A 17,645-nucleotide genomic window follows, 5' to 3' on the forward strand; every position below is an offset into this window, starting at 1 on the left:
GAATTGACGGCTCACTGGAGAGCTTCAGTGAGAAACATTACAAAGAGCTACGCACTGAAGTACCTGTGAGTTACACACTCGAGAAAAACACAGCTTCCCAGGAATCTATGTAGGCAGAAAGAAGAGTGTACATTTGTCCAGATAACACTCAGAGGGAATTGCCTGCTTCTAATGACAATAACCAGTGAATGTTTGGTGTAACTTAGCTTTCACCTTCCCTTGCTGTCGCACTTTTGAGATCGCGTGCTCACTTTTGCTTGTGTTGCCATCTACAGAGCAAGCACATGGCACCCCAGTGGCCTCTGAACCGAGTTACCACGCAAAGTTTCTGCCGTTTCTTCCATTGTGATGTTCTAGATGCAACAGAAGCAAAGATGCAGTGGACTTTGTCACACAGTTGAATACAGAGATTATTTAGCTAACAGTGGTATACTTTCAAAATTTTTAAAAGATTTTTAAGTGCTGAAAAGTAGACCATTTTCAGGACTGTTGCCACCGACTCCAGCTATGTTTATCTGTTTTATTATATGCTGTGTACAGAACACAGCTCTCAAAACAGCCTGTAATTAAGACCATGCTACACAAACAAACTCAAAATGGAGGCAAGACTGATTGCGTTCGTCTTGCTTTCCGCATCACAAATCAGGCTGAAGGCTACAACGCGAGGTTTTCTGTCTCTGTCGCCCCAAAGGGAAATGTGACTCACTGTTCAGTGCCAATGCTGCTTCGAGGCTTGAAGGCTTTCTCCTTCACTTTTTACTTTGTCAAAATGTGGTATTTTTGCAGATTATCTTGACTGCATAGATTTTTGACAGTGTTAAACCTCAACCAATCAATTTAAGGACATAATTCGATCTGAAAAGATGCCTTGAGCTTTCCTAAAGAGGAGAACACAGGACTGACACGATATCAAAGCCTTGCCGTGATGTTTTTTAATGGACAACACACTGCTATTTACAAAAGCAAGGAAAATCTACAACTAGATGATTGCCTGTGGTCTGTTTTCTTCCTTGATGCAAAAACTTTGTTTAACTTTCACAGGACTATGTGTATTGAAACAAACACCAAAAAAAAAAAACCACAAACAAAACCTCTGCTCTCTCCTTGCTTCACCAGTCGGCTCTACCACAGTAGAGAGAGCTTGCAGGTACCCATCTCCACAAGAAGCATCAGTCAATCTGCCGCTGCCAGATCCTCCTGCTGCCAGGAGCTGTCAGGGCTCCTGACTTCCTTCGTTCCTTCATCTGTCTGCCTTTGAGAAGGATAAAACACCTGCTGACCTTGCAGGAAGGGGGTAAATTGCTTAGCTGGCAATGATAAGACAAATCACCATCTTGCAATCTTTGAGAACTTGGCTCCAAACATCCTCATCTGGGGTTTTAGGGAGGTGTTCTCAAAAAAAAAGAAACAGCTGTTCCCTGTGACCTGTGCCAAATCTCGTGCAATTTAGCAGTGACTGGAAAGGGGGAGAGACAGAGCCATCCAGCCAGGGCTGGTCTGGTACGAGGTCTCCTTAGAAATATTTCCCCTACAAAACGGAGATCTGTGTCTGCCTGGAGGCATTGCTAAGCACCGTTTTCGGGGTGTTACGGGTCAGGTCCACCTCCCACAGCACCTTCCCAGTCCCACGACCATCGGCACTGGTCCCTTACCTGACACTGGCAATAAGGACTACTGGAGCCCGGTGTCCTGTCCAGTGCTCAGGGCCACTCACAGTCCTTAATTAACTTTTCCAGGAGAATCTGGCACTGCTCCAGAGCAAAGGTTAATGCTTAAGCTGTGGAAAAGGAGCAGACTTGACATGTTGTATTAAAATCTGCTGGCAGGGTGGAAAACTAAGGGAACATTTCCAAATTAAAAAAGGAAGGTTAATAGCAGGGTGCAGCAGGGATCAAGGCTGGGGGTTATGGTTTTTATTAGTTTGATAAGTGACTTAGGTCCCAGGTTTCAAAGACAGAGATTTTTGGTGTTATATGTGTTCTTTAACCGGAAAGTACAACATTTACTGAATAAGCACTGGCCAGATTGCTGCCATAAAAGTGAAGGGTACCTGATACATTAATGCCAGCTACCCTCTGCTGCAGATGAGGGCAGGAGACAAGAGCAGCAGGAGAGATGTCCAGCAAGCAGAAAAGTGATGGGACTTGTTTGCAGCACAGTCACAGCTCATCCCACAAGTGCATGGTGTCCCAGCCTCATGCAAAGCAGCAGTGAACATGGTAGCAGTGACTCTGAGCATCATGGAGACCGATGGGAAAGCCACGCTTTAACTCTTTGAAACACCGCTCAGGGTTACTTCCCACAGGTCAATGCAATTATACTGGTTGAGAATAAAGCCTAAGTATTTACTACAGTCTTACTACTACCTGTAAATGGAGTATGGAATGCCATCAGTTGTGGGAGATAAATACCAATTTGCTGTGGCAGAAAGGGATTGCCCAATGCTCCGCACTAGCCTTTCAAAGAGTTGAAATTAATTTCTCTTGCTTTTATGCATGGTGTAATTGATACTGAAGTTGATGAAAAGCTTATTGTTCCCTTAGGATATGTCATAGTTTGTGTCTGTAATCTGTTTTTATAAACAGACTTAGCAGGATTAGCCTGCTACTGTAGTAAATATTTCATCAAAATAATTTCTCAATGGCATTGTTTTCTTAGGAGACGTTTACCTCCTGGCAGGCAGAGGGAGAGGGGAGGTAATTAGCTATTAACATACTAAAGATTGTTCAGTGAAGGCAAAATTGCTTCTAAATTAAAAATTAAGCAAACTGCTTCCAAAATACACCAGCATACCTCCTCCTCCTTCCTTCCTTCCTCTTCAGCTGTGGCAGCTCCCCTTCTGCCTTTGACTCCTCGGAATTCAACTTTCCTTTTGACTTGTCAATCCAGCCACACCCTTTCCAGTCCCACTGCTCCTTGTCGGTGGTTTATTCCCCTCTTTCCTTCCTATCTTTCTTTTATTTTCCTCTGGTTCCTTTCTACTTTCAAGCAAGGGTAATAATCAGATCAGAATGCCTCTCTGCAACACCTTCTACCACTCCTTAATTTCAGATTTTTGCTACAAGTGCTTGGGTGTCTGACTTGTTTGCAGTCCCAAAGCAGGATGGGAAGAAAATCAGGCTATGGTCTGGCTATGTTTGTTATCTGTGCTCTTTATATTAATGCCACAAATCAGAACTTTTCAGTCACTTCTCCTGGGTAAAAAGTAATGCCTCTCTTCCGGCCTGGAAACTGCATGTAAGAAGGTCAAACTAAGTTCGTTCTTCCCTTCCCCGGATAATATCTGCCCGTCTCCTCTGCATGAGAAAAGGGTGAGTGAGTAGAAGTAAAACACCCTACACAAAAATTTTCAAACTGCAAGTTGCCCATGAAGAAATCCTTAATAAAGACACAAAATCCAACTGACAAATAATACACCTGAGAGGAACAGATGGAGCAAATAAGGGGACACGGTAATTTTATAGTATTAATTTATAGTATTAATCAGAAATCCTTTTTCTTTATCAAATCAGGAAATATGATTTAGCACATCCCTGGGTGATGGATAATGGCTTACAATGACTGTGTCAAGGCGTCGTATTTATATTGGTGGATTACCACTTTCATTGTTAGCATTTGGCCTGGCTAACCTGACGTCAGCTCTATAAAGTATTGTTTGCTTTATTTTCAGGGTAGAAGAAAGTTTTAAAACCTTATTCTGGTCAATATTTGGCTTATCTGAAGTGATATCTGTGGTGCTGAAGTACGACCATAAATTCATTGAGAATATTGGATATGTACTCTATGGAGTATATAACGTGACTATGGTGGTGGTGCTGCTTAACATGCTAATAGCCATGATCAACAATTCCTATCAGGAAATTGAGGTAAGATAAGAAACCAGATTAAAACTCGATGCACTTAATTATCACTGATAATGGAAATGTTAAAAAAACAAGGAAGCTGTAGCTTATTCTGTGTGTAAGATTAGAGTGCTGTTGAAACACAAATCTTACACTGTGAAAGAGTTAAGGCTGTGTCTGTCCTCAAATTACGATTGAATTAATAATTAAAATTAATCATTTCTAGAACAACTTCAGCTTCCTTGTTTTTAATGACCATCTGTGAGTAAACCCAATTTCCTTTACATGTATTTAATGAAAGTATTTTGTGATATTATTACTCTCTGTGTTGTTTATGTTAATTGATCCATGTGTGTGACCTTAACTGCATTGTTTGCTTATAACAGATCGAATAATCTTTCATCTGGCTTTTTGCCCTGTTCTCTTCTGGTTAAAGGCCTAAGCCCATAAGGCCTAAAACTCATGTATGCATATTTAAAAATTCCATATTTTCCAACTACCAGGCATACAACCTTCATACACATTTTTCTGAAGAGTGTCTAAAAAACATAACTGCATGAACATTCACAAAAAGCAACTTTAAAGGGCTATGAAGGTGGCTCTCAAGGAGTACGAATGGGCTTCTGCAGAAGGGCGTTTGCAGGATTTACCCAACCTCGTTCAGTGGTATTGCTGTCAGCAGATGGCATTTGCTAAATGCTTTGGCCATAAACAACTCCCTACTAACACAAATAAAGGCAGAAAAAAAAAAATTGGATAATGTTAATGCTGAGTCACCTCTTTCTTCTGGTTTGTTAAATGCCAAGTTTCTGTAGTTGGGTTTGTAGTAATTATTTGTTCTAATCTCCCCTCAGAACCTGACACTGCAAAAGGCCAGAGCTGAAAATATTTTTTCACTGTAATGTCTGATTCATCCTGCTACTGTAGTGCAAATATAACTCCATCTTGTGCGTGCTGTAACTAAGTCTAAATGTCAGAGAGACCTTACATACGTTCTCTGCCCCAGCAGCTTTCCTGCAAGCAGAAGGCAGAGTCATTTCCCCAAAGATTTCTAATCACTTAAGATCAAGCATCTTCCTGAATCCTCTTCTACTGAAACAAGATGTACTTCTGAACGGGTCTCAGCCTTTTGCTGTGTTTTCTAGTTTATTGTAGTAGGTAGAGATGCTCTTGAAAGTTTCTGAAGAAAAATCTCTAAAAATACCTGAAAAGGTGTTCTGTATTAACTTTCTACTCTAAACTTTGTGATTACCATTTTCCTGGAAAAAATGCTTTATCATCCTTCTTGATTGCTTGGAAATTTTCAAAACTTTGTTAAAGACTACTTATAACAATCAGCAAGTGAAATAAATGTGAACCAGCTGGGCCCAGATCCTCCTACTTGACGACTCGGGAAAGCAAGTCAAACTCGTACCAGTTCCTTTCAACCCTCAATAGCAGGGAGATTAAAGATGGAGTCATCCTTCTGACAGCAGAGAAAGTCCCTTGTGCCAATGCATTTATCTGATGACAGCAATGTCCGTAAGGACAAAGAATGGTCATTACTTAGGAATTTAATTCCATTGTGGTCTGTGGGGACATGCTGGAATGACAAGACCATATTCTTATACTTTCTGTTGAACATGTCTCTTCAGCTACTTCTGTTTTTCTTCAAGTATTAGTCCTTCCTGCCAACTTTGCATTTATGGAAAAAAAAACTCCTTTTGCAGCCAGAAATCAGAGCTACTTCCACTAGTAGCTTCTTAACTGCTTAATGGAAACTCATTAAAACAGTTTACAAGTGATTTCCACTGTAATTCAGCTTAAAGCTTCTGTGAGGTGCAACGCCAAAATGAGAAGACCAAAGGCGGAAGTGAATGCGGCTCCACTGGCGAAGACATACTGCTGTAACTGTGATGGAGTTAATCTCAGTTGTGTTATGCCAGTCTTGACTGGGTTTCAGAGGTATGGGGTAATCAGAGGTTATTAATTTCAGCAGAACACAGATGTACACGAGTATGAGGTGCTGGCAGACCCACACTTCTATTGATGCTGCTGGCTTCCATACAAACCACAATGAAAACAGCAGAGCAGCTGTATCCCATCCTTTCTTTTGCCTGATAAATGGTCCCGATACATGGCCCTGACCATCGTCCTAAACAAATGCCAAGCAGATCCATTAAGTACGTGCTGACCTTGCTCTTGTACTTGGAAGTGATCCTGGCGCATCTTGACACTTCATAAAGGAGATTCACAGGCACCGAGTGATGGACTTCACCTTCGTTCACTGAGGTGAACAGTAAGAGAATTAACTAGATTGTTAGTGAAAGACAATCTCTGATGTCCAAGGAAACAGGAAATAATCTAGTACTTGGAGGACTTATACTTTCTGTTTATCTTTAGCTTTGTTCAAATTTCCCTTGTTTTGAGATCACCACAGAGAAGCCTACAAAGACACGTTGTGTGCAGGGGCATTGGTTTGGCAAACAGAAATCTGACTCTCGTTAAATCTTACCTGTACATTTTTCCTTGTCACAGCTAAATTCCTTCCTGTTTACTAATTATGCATTTGGATGTTGTTTTCTTTTTTGTTTATTTTTTTTCTCTTCCCTTCTCAAGGAGGATGCAGATGTGGAGTGGAAGTTTGCACGTGCCAAGCTCTGGCTGTCCTACTTTGATGAAGGGAGGACTTTACCTGCTCCTTTTAATCTAGTGCCAAGTCCTAAATCATTTTATTATCTCATACTGAGAATAAAAATGTGCCTCATAAAACTCTGCAAATCTAAGGCCAAAAACTGTGAAAATGATCTTGAGATGGGGATGCTGAATTCCAAACAACGGGTATGTTGCATCTTTATTTTTTTACTTTCTTTATAGAAAGGATTCGTGCCAGGGACCTTCTGGAGGGGGCTTCATGGTACGCAGGTAGATGAGGGACAGGACAGCCTCTTAATCAGCCTCATCATTGCGTATTAGTTGTTTGTCGTTGCACCTAGAGTGTCCTCCCAGACTTGTGGCCTCATTATACGGGCACTGTCTGAACACCAGGAAAAGAGCAACCTTTATAAAAGCAGGTACTTTTACAAGGGAGTTTCCCAAGGCCAACTAAGCCAAGTCAAAGACCAAGAGCAGAAGCAGAGGCACAAATAGCATCCCAGCTTGTCTGACTCCTCATCTCCCCAGAAGGCCTTTGTGCCTCTTTAAAATGACCACTTCCCTTTAAGATATTTCCAAATTAATTTTTCTATCATTACAACATTTACTGCTATTCCAGGTTTGGGAACAAGATTCCAAGCAGTGCTTAATAACACCTCTGAGATACCTAAAGCTATAATTAACAAACTCTCTACTTATGCGCCTAGCAATGGGTAGCCACTAATGAGTAGATCCTGCCTCAGCCACCACCCCTTTTCTCATTTGAAATAGAAATTTGCTTTGGAAATACTGGCTACACAGCCACATGCTTTCCTCAGCACTAGTGAGTGTCTGCATGACAAAGCAAGAGAGATGCAAGAACATGGTTACCATCCAGACTTTTTTTCCAACAGAATTAGCTTTGCTCCTCCATGGGGAAATGTCAGAGAAATTAAAGAAAATTACGTTGCCCACGGAAATCATTATCTGCAACACAGTGCAGAGCATCACTGGGATGAAGCGTTCCTAGGCACATAAATTTATAACAAACACAATCCCACTCGCAAGGCAAGTCCACCTGCTTTACACTGGAGAAGAAAACACCCAAGACATTCACAGGAACTCAGCCACTGCTGCTCGGTTGCTGTCATCAAATTCAGTGGATTCAAAGATGCGAGGAGGCAGCTTTGCATAAAGGTGTCCTGGCCTTTATTTAATTTTCTCAGCTTAGGCTGGGTTTGAAACAAGAGAACATCACTGGGAACCCATTCCTGAGGGAAAAGCAAAGCCTTCTGAAATGTGTTGTCTCTTATTTCTTACAGTCAGGGCGCGTGAGAGGCTGATGTGGCTCCTTGGCAGACTGGCCAGCCTTTCTAGGACATGTTGCTATTGCCTCAGCCTGCTCTCAGACCCACTGGTCCAGGCTTTAAAAGCCCAGCTCTGTGGCTGTGATGTTGGGACTCTCCAACTGAGACATGAGCAGCCTACCGTCAGTTTTAACCTTGCAAAAGGGAAGAGGCATAATCAGAGAGACTGAGGAGAAGGAAAGGAAGGTTGGAGGAGGCTTTGCAGAGTTTGCCTTTGTAGTGTGCAGCCTGCTTTTGTGCTTTGTCTGGCTCTCTTGGCTCTCCTTGAAGGAGCAAGCAGCTGAGCAATACAACAACTCACAGTGAGACATCTGGCTCCAGGCAAAACCCATGACCTTGGATGAGACCAAGCTCCCATGAATTTGAGAGAACTGCTGAGGTCTGATGCTCATTCAGTCTCTGCCAGAGCCTAAATTGAAGGGAGACATATATCCGCGGGGTCTCCTCCATGTTATCAATGAATGTAACCACCCAACATGGTGAGCATTGCCAGGACAGACAAGCATTTGGGGGGCATTTTATTCCATAAATTAATTTAGCACTACTATTGATTACTGAAAGACCCACTAGAACAGTGAAATAAAAGAAATGCTTGTCCTTTAATTATTTCAAAATTTTGAAAGATAATATTTTTAAAATGTTATTTGAATGTAACCACATAAAGCTTACTTTGTTTGAAATTTAATTTCTACTTCAAAGCATAAACCAAAGTAATAAAATTTTCTCTAAGCCCCTCCTTCTCCAAACTACATTAGTAAAAGTGTCTGGCTTGCCCTTTTTCATGGAATTCATGCAAAATTCATAGTTTCCATGGCTTTGATACAAATGATTAAGAGTATCAGTTATTTCTGGCTTGGCTGTTGATTTTGTTCATAGATCATCTTCAAAACAGCCTCTTGTAAGACCAGGGCACACTTGATGAGTAAGAGAAAAAAAAAAATACGTCAATACTCCAAACTTTTAGTCCGACCATTACCGGCATCCTGCTTTTAAAACAATAATGATTTTAAAAAAAATAAAACACCTATTTCTCAGGATGTCTGGTCCAGTCAGGGAAGAAAAATCCTTAATCAGGACCTTCCCTGTACGTACACTTGCACAGAGGTGCAGAGCTCTACAATATGTACTGGGTCCGCTGGGGCTGTGGTGTGAATGGATTCCTCTGAATAAGTGATTTTTTTTTCATTAGATCTGGCACAAAAAGTTCAGATGTGGAAAAGAGTCAAAGAAATATTTTACAGATATTGTGTGTTGTTTTCAGAAATCTTTGAAGCTTCTAGAGTACAAAATAAATAGCTTCAATGTACTCTGATAGAAAATACTGCTCTGTCTAAGAAAAAGCATATTTTGTTGAGCTAAAAAGTAGAAAATGGCACTACTTTTTTAAAAGGACCAATGAAAATAAATTCTGTTTCAGAATTTGTTTTTGCACCACATTGATCTGTACTCTTTAAACATAAGTATTTATTTTTCTTCCTTTCTTAAATTGAGTTCTAAATTGATAATTGCCAATCTATTGAAGATTATCATATTTTGTGCCTCTTAACACCTTCTTGTCTAAAGCTTGTATGAGAATACCGTTTTCATCTAGACAATTTAGAATAAAACATTTTTCAGTTATTTTTAATTTGTAGTTTGTGACCCTTTTCTGTCTTTCAAAAGTTACTTTTATAGACTTGAATGCGCTGGCTTTTATTCTACTCATACATTGAACCACTTCCTACTGTTTTTATAAAGCTCTATTTAGTTTGAGGTTGTCTGGATATAAGAAGCTATCACTGATTTAATTGTAACATGATGTTTTATAATTTCAGAAAGTTCGTTTTCACTCTAGCACTCGAAATACAGAAAATTTTTCTGGGAAGAACGCTTATAACAAGCCCACAAGATATCAGGTAATCACACCATGAAAGCAAGAGCCAGGGAAGAGATCTGTCAGCGAACAGCTCGTAAGAGCTGCAAGGGTGATGTTTGCTTTCTTCCAGTCGATGCCGTCCTGTGACGTGCCAGGCTGCAGCTTAGCGTGGGCTCAGGACTGGACTGGGGCACGTCAGAGACAAACACAGCCCTGTCACCCACGGAAATACACGTGGTGCTGGTGTTTGTCGTCCTAATTAATTCCACTCAAGGGTATTTAATTTAATACAAGAAATATCATTCAAGCTTTAATCATCCAGTCTTGCACTGACAGCATTTCATTTGTCATGACATAAAGTCATCTCTCCAGCCTTGGCGTTAACATTTGCATGTGCTTTCTCTGGTGGTGACTTGTCCTACCGACCTAACCCTGCAATGTGGTACGGTTCAAAAATACCTGTGGTCACAGCGGTGGCACGGGGTACCCCAGCCATCACAGGAACTAACACAACTCTCTGTCTTGGCTGGGGTGTTCATACACATGTGCAAACGTGTAGTAAGGTAATACAGTAAGGAAAATGTGCCCCACAGGATTTTTTCCTTATTTTTTTTTAACACAAAATGAAAAAGAATCTGGTAACAAGTAATATATTTGAAGGAACCAACATTAAAGAGTTGGCTAAAATGTGCAATGGGAATTCTACAATTGGTCTGGTTTGTGCTGGTACAGCGTCCAGCACAATGGGCTCCTAGGCTGTACAGCAGACCAGTAAGAAATTTCTACTGGTTTTAAAAGGTGTCCAGGCTTTTGTGCTAGGACAGAAGGTGTGTCTGAAAATCTAAGTTAGAAATGGGATACATTCACTCTGGCATCTGGAGTTAGCTGGCTTGATACTATCAAAGGCAAAGGGAAGAGATGATTGCGTCCCACTCAAAATAGCATTTCAGCATTTCTGACGTTTTCCCATCCATTCAAACTCACCAGTAACGGAAAGATCTGTCAACCTCTGCTGGACTTGTTCTCTTCCTGTAGCTATTATCTCTAAATGAGACTGCCTAATATTTGTGGTAAATTAGACCCTTATTTCCAAGGTTGAAAAAGCCAAAGGCAGCTGTGAAAAAAAAAAATGGAAAAAAGATAGCTACATGTTTCTTTGCTTTAATAGTGCTCCTACTAGGCTTGTCTTCAAATGATCTTAGAATATTTCAGTTGCTGCAGGAAGAAATTGCCCAAATAATATAAGGAGAGTGTAATAGTCTTGATTATCTAAATGTAAAGAACAAAAAACAGCTTGATAATCTGGCCAGCAAGCTTTCTTCCACAACTGGGAAAATCTTTGAAGCAGTAGCTCCTTGTTGAACTATTTTCTTTAGTGGTATTTATCAAGTGATGTATCTGCAGTCTGTGTACTTGGAGTGCATGTGGGTACATACATACAGTGCTCCTGAGGGATAACAAAACTATAGAGAACCTAAACACACAATAATTTGAAAAGTAGGAAGAACAAGTCAACACACAGCTGCTGTGATCTGGGAATAAACTAGTCTAGGCAATGATACCTTTATCAAAACCTCCTGAGCTGTGACTGTAAGATGGGGCGTTGCTAAAATGCTGGGCTAAGGTCACAAGCCTTTCCCAAGTTCAGTACCACAGTCTGTCATGCCAATGACTTCATCTACAAAACTCAGGAAAGGATTTGTCGAGAAAAAAGAATCAGAAGGACTAATCTGTATTTTTAAAGGCTCAGAAGTATATTTCTCTGCTGTTTGGAGAAACAAAACAGCAAAGAGGTGACAAAATAATCAAATTCCTTTGCTTGCTTCACTCTTGAGCTCTTCCACTGACTAACCAACACCATGTGTATTTGAGATCACCAGGTTTGAGACTCAATGCCCTGATGAGTAGCTGTCCCCTCTGATCTCTGCTGACTTGCATCTGATTTTGACCAGGGACATGAAGTTGCGGAGCATTTCCTCCCATTAGTGCTGCCCTGGGACCTCCCACACTCATGCCAAATGACATCTGCGGTGTGCTCAAACACAGCATAAGAAGAAATCTGTGAATTAAACATCAATGTTAAGGCCTGTAACAATGTGATCTTCAACAGCACATATAAGTGAAGTCTGCAATAAAACACTATAAAGAGTGAAGTGGGAAGACATCATGACCTCCACATTAAAGAGAAGAAACTGTGGACCAGTACAACTTATTAGACCCAAAAAGCCTATGGTTGAACCAGAAATTGAGTCCCAGATTTCATGAGCCCTATTTCAGTGCCTTGGCCATGTATCTGTCCTCTTCTTCCCATTTCCCTCTGTGCTCGAAGGTATAGAAGATGTTCACATAGCTGATGGCAAATACAGAGCTTGAAAGTAGTGCCAATAAATACATTAAAATTATTAAATTCAGTGCAGAGTTATAATTCACAAATGCCTGACCTGTTCCTAGAACCTATTATCTTAAGACCATTTTCAGACTCACACTCAGTAGTTGAGTGTTGCATGATATAAAGGCTCTCTAAGATCTGAAGAATTTCAATTAACTTTTAGAGAATGGGGGAACAGTACTTTACAGAAATTAGCCGTATTTGAACTGTTTCAAGTTTAGCATTCACTACCAAGAGGCTGTCTGTCAGCTTTGTTCAGCATTTCCCTGCAGTACCCAGGATTATTTTGCCAAGAGGCTGTTTCACTCATCCTAGCTCAAAGGAGCAGTACTGGGGAGAAGCAGGGCTTAGAAGCCACAGTGCAGTATTGAGGTAAAAATTAATTACTCTCCTAAAAGCTGTTGGCAGAAATACCTACTAAGTGGCTGAGTAGACTCTTGTTAAAAAGCGGTCACATTTTTAACATTTCATTTCTCTAGACAACTCTGACCAAAACGTGTTTGATAGACTAGGAAGCCTTAAGCTTGTGAATTCTACACCACATGATGGTTAATCCAGGATAGTATTTGAGCAGTGTCCATCAAAATACAAACTATATGGGAACTGGATTAGACAAGTGTTATGTTATCATAACATAACACTTGGATCGAGAGCAGCCCTGAGGAGAAGGACTTGGGAGTGCTGGTGGACGAGAAGCTCAACATGAGCCGGCAATGCGCCCTTGCAGCCCAGAAGGCCAACCGCATCCTGGGCTGCATCAAGAGAAGCGTGGCCAGCAGGTCGAGGGAGGTGATTCTCCCCCTCTACTCTGCCCTGGTGAGACCCCACCTGGAGTACTGTGTCCAGTTCTGGAGCCCCCAACACAAGAAGGACATGGACCAGTTGGAGAAGGTCCAGAGGAGGGCCACGAAGATGATAAGAGGGCTGGAGCACCTTTCCTATGAGGACAGGCTGAGAGAGTTGGGGCTGTTCAGCCTGGAGAAGAGGAGGCTCCGGGGAGACCTGATAGCGGTCTTCCAGTACCTCAAGGGGGCCTACAAGAAAGATGGGGAGAGGCTGTTCAGTAGGGCCTGTTGTGATAGGACGAGGGGTAATGGTTTTAAAATAGAGGGGGGTAGATTTAGATTGGATATTAGGAAAAAATTTTTTACAATGCGAGTTGTAGAACACTGGAACAGGTTGCCCAGAGAGGTCATGGAAGCCCCATCCCTGGAAATGTTCAAGGCCAGGCTGGATGAGGCTCTGAGCAACCTGATCTAGTTGGGGATGTCTCTGCTTCTTGCAGGGGGGGTTGGACTGGATGACCTTTGAAGGTCCCTTCCAACTCTAACCATTCTATGATTCTATGATCATATTTTTCCAGATTATAAGAGCATTCACTCTGCTGATTCCTTGTTTTAGTCTAAATTTCCTCTGCCATCTGTTCTGAAAAAAAACAATTTCTTTTTGGATCCAGGATTTCCCTACTTTCCCCAAACATTACTCCATTTATGTTTTCTCAGGTGACAACCCTACTTCCCTCTGGATTCTGCTACCTTGGCCATCTTCAACACACCGTACGTGCACTGTGCCTCATCTCTGTTGCCTTAATGACTCACCTGGTTAGCCAGATGCCTCTGTGATACAAGGACAGTCTTAGACATCACATATTCCATGACTGCATGACATATATACAAATGACTGGACCCTTCTTTGATGTTCAGATGCCTTTTGCACTGCTATAACCCATATTTAGCTGCTAAGAAAAAAGGACATGTGTACTGATTTCTTAATTCGTGTTTCACACTCTTTGCAGCATTTTTCAGTGATATCCAAAGCAGCGACATGTGATTGCTCCGTGAATAAGTGAATTCATGCTGGGAGAGGCTTTTCCCTTAACAGTGGCCATCTGGTCAATGAAAGACATTTGTGTGTCTGTTCTTGGACGCTCACTGAGCTCTACTCTGTTTGCAGAGGATGCACTTAAATCATTGTCTCTGACAGAGCAATCCTTTTTATGCTTATCATAGTTGAGATTTTTTTTTCTCATTGATGAGAATCTTTTCTCTAGTGAAGAACTGGCAATGACGCAGGCTTCCAGCTGTAACCCAGTGTGTAGCCCAAGACTGCCAAAGTTTACTTTCCTTCTAGATAAATACACATTTTTGGAACAATATCACATTGCAAGCTCGTATCCATAGCATCTTCTACCAAATCCATATGTGCTGTTCCTTACTAACAATCATCTCCCATTTTATTAATCTATATGGCTCTATTTTTTTCCCTGTGCTTGTCCCTTAAAATCTGCTCTTTCTCTAAGAAACTTCTCTCACTTAAGCCAAGCTCTCCACTTCTGTTCAAACTCTATTGTCTCTGTCCTTTACTGACATTATTTTCTCTCATAAAACTCCAACTGCAAGGCAAACAGAGTCTTCCTGTTAACCTCAGGTCAGATGTTTAGTTCATCACCATGATGGAATTTGCTAACATCATTAATTAACCACCTCTTTCTTCCTGTAAAGTATTTGTTATTGATACATCAAACAGCAAAGTGTTAAAGGAAGGCTCTAGATCCCATTTCTTAGCTTGCTATTGGATCATCCATGTTTTTTTTCTGTTGTGGAACATAGTTTACATTCATGTGCATCCCACAAAACGCCTCAAAGTGCCTCACATGTGGGTTCACTATCAATCAAGTACTGTAGCACAAAAAGTTAATGGTATAAAGTATAAAACAAATGGGAAACCAATAAAAAGTCTCTCTTTGCATCATCTGAAGCCAGGTTTTATCCACAGTGAAATCAGGTGTTTCAATTGCTCATAAAGACCCTAGAATTAAGTCAGTGTGGATAAGCGCATGTTAAGATAAGTGTTTCTGTTCTCTTTTCAGAAAATAATGAAACGTCTGATTAAGCGGTATGTGCTGAAGGCTCAGGTTGATCGAGAAAATGATGAGGTCAATGAAGGCAAGTGGATTTTTATAATTGACACAGATTAAAGCATGGAATGTTACTGCTATTGATATGGCCAGTAAGAGGGTTGAGCTTAGATAACATCCTTTGCAGAGCGAGGGCACGCTCATGCTCACACTAAGGTGAGCAGTGGTGACTCTGAGCCACCTTTACACATCTTAATTTTCCTTAGCAGAACACATATATCACAGGATCTGTCTTTACACAATCCTGCCCTGCCCTATAGTTCTACCTCTCCTTGCTTTACAGCACCCATGATATTGCCAGCACCTGACCTTGTCTTGGAGTCTAAGTAAAGCAATTTATGACTGTACTGCCCATGCCTGTCCCAAGGACATTTTTTTCGAACTGGATAAGGATTTATACGGCCATGGTGTCATATAAGATTTATAGGCAGATGGAAAATAACTTCCTTCTAACACCTCTTAACTGCTACCCTTCTGCAAATGCCCCGTATATGTGGAAATCAATATGTGGAGAGATAATAGACTTAAGAAAACAGATGAGCTTGCCATACGTTCTTGCTATTGCTGTCAGTACCATTACTGCAAGTACAGGTTATTTCTTTTAAGCCAAACATTAAGTGCATAAATGCAGGGATATCATATGGAGCTCCACACATATTCATGACCAAAGACACTGAAATTAATGTTTTCTCAGGTCTTAAAACCATAGTAATTATGTATTTGGTTCAATATTGCTAACAAAAACGTTTTCCTCCTTTTAGGAGAACTTAAAGAGATCAAGCAAGATATTTCTAGTCTCCGCTATGAACTCTTAGAGGAAAAGTCACAAGCTACTGGCGAGCTGGCCAGACTAATACAGCAGCTGAGCGAGAAATTTGGGAAGAACTTAAATAAGGACATTTGATGATGAACACAGAGAAAGGCGACTGTTTTTCTAAACGTTATTCAGTCTCAACTAGCATTAAGATGCTAGGGCAAAAACCCTGCAAAAGATGGGTACTACACGCTTAACTTTTGCTAACTAGCAATTATTGGTAGGAGCACTTTGCATTACTCCTGTGCTTGATGAGTTACCAGTTAAATCTTTTGTGATACAAAAGTGACTTACTGGTAAAAATATACGCCCTTTGACATCAGAAATAGATGCACCGTAGAGAAGGCAACCTCAAGTTAAAGGCAAAAAAGTGAGATCTTCACCCATCTGACTGCAGTGAAGACAATGCAACTGAGCTCCTTTATAGTAACTGAGACCGTACTGATCAGAGTCTGGTGAAGTCTGAAGGCAAAACGTGCCAAACATATTTCTTGAAAAATTTTAGAAATTCTTATCCTTGGGTGTGTACTCTCCTTTTATGTTTACACGAGCATCCATGAAGATAACTTTGAACAGCACTGTGGTTAATGAGTTAATAAGCAAATGAGAAATCATCTGCTGAAATGATCAAGGCAAAGTATGGCAGGTAGAGGTCATCTACCTTTTAGACTGCATGACAGCATTGGAAAAAATGGACCAAGCTTGTTGGGTAAAGCATCCTTTCACCCCTCTGCTAGAACCTGATAAAGGGATTCCCAGCCAAAAACTCCTCTCCACCTTTTCCAGCTATATTAGCTAGTCCACGAATGGATATGGTCTCTTTCTACACACCTAGCCTCTCTTTTATCCTTAGATGATCCCAGCTTCAACAACAGTGTACTGAAATATTCATAATGGTGTTAAACTCCCTTCCCAGGAATACCCAGACACAACATATACTCTGCTAATGTGTTCAGTTCAAGGAACAACATCAGTCCAGCGACAAAGATGCAACTGAGCTCAGCTTTCAGAATCCAGAGGCCAAACAGCAAGCCATAGGGTGAGATAAATCATGAAGAACACAGCCCAGTAGTTTCAAACCTTTAAATCAATACGAAAAGTCTTCGATTCCACTGAGAACAGTCTGACAAAAAAAAAAAAGAAAAAATAATTGTAGAAATTATTGATTTATGTTTTTGGCTCTTACAGAGGATGAGGAAGGGATTAAAACTGTTTTAAAGGATGCAGTAATACAAGTACTTTGATTGCACTTTTACAACTGGAAAAGTGATGAGTTTGTGCAACACAACAGCAAACTTGGATTGCTTGGGTTTTTACGTTTAGCTACATGATTTCAACTACTCAAAGCACACCTTACTCCTTGGGAACCACTGAACTGTACTGTTTGTTTACAAGAGACACCTACGAGATGAACATTGCATTTAGGTATCAGCTGAGGAAAACAAGCAGAACCAGAAGGTGACCTGTGATCAGTTCTTAAGTGCCAGATGAGAACACAGACAGCCTAATAGAATAATAGTTATATTTGTACAAAAAAAAAAGAAAACAAAATAAAAAGTGTACTGTACGTAGATCTGTTTAGAGAAAAAATACTGTATTTTTACCTTTAATAAGATTATCTTGTATACTGTAATATTTTTACCTAAAAATGGAAAAAAAAATAAAATTACCTCGTAATATTTTGTTGTACATTGAGTGAAGTATTTGTCTGATCTTTTGACTATCCAATATCTGGACTTTTTTTGCTTTTCTGCAATGTGTGAACAATTAAATCATTATATAAAACAAGTTTGCCATAGGAATTCTGAAGCCTGAAAGATTCAAAAAAGCAAAACTTAAGCTACAATA

The 17,645-nt window shown here is 40.6% G+C and overlaps 1 protein-coding gene across 2 annotated transcripts in view; it reads left to right on the plus strand.

The window, feature by feature from the left end:
* TRPC7 (transient receptor potential cation channel subfamily C member 7) overlaps positions 1–15,887 on the plus strand; it is a 68,808-nt gene extending 52,921 nt beyond the window's left edge. Inside the window, exons 7-12 of one of the 2 annotated variants that reach the window (XM_086758811.1) lie at positions 3,671–3,866; positions 6,441–6,662; positions 9,637–9,717; positions 13,569–13,622; positions 14,936–15,011; positions 15,745–15,887. In XM_086758811.1, coding sequence (XP_086614937.1) covers positions 3,671–3,866; positions 6,441–6,662; positions 9,637–9,717; positions 13,569–13,622; positions 14,936–15,011; positions 15,745–15,887 — 772 coding nt within the window. The remainder of the gene's footprint in view (positions 1–3,670; positions 3,867–6,440; positions 6,663–9,636; positions 9,718–13,568; positions 13,623–14,935; positions 15,012–15,744) is intronic. The other variant, XM_086758812.1, reaches the window with a different exon arrangement.
* The last annotated feature ends 1,758 nt before the right edge of the window (positions 15,888–17,645 follow it).

This window comes from Chlamydotis macqueenii, chromosome 14, assembly GCF_036417535.1.
Source record: "Chlamydotis macqueenii isolate bChlMac1 chromosome 14, bChlMac1.mat, whole genome shotgun sequence".
NCBI lineage: Eukaryota > Metazoa > Chordata > Aves > Otidiformes > Otididae > Chlamydotis > Chlamydotis macqueenii.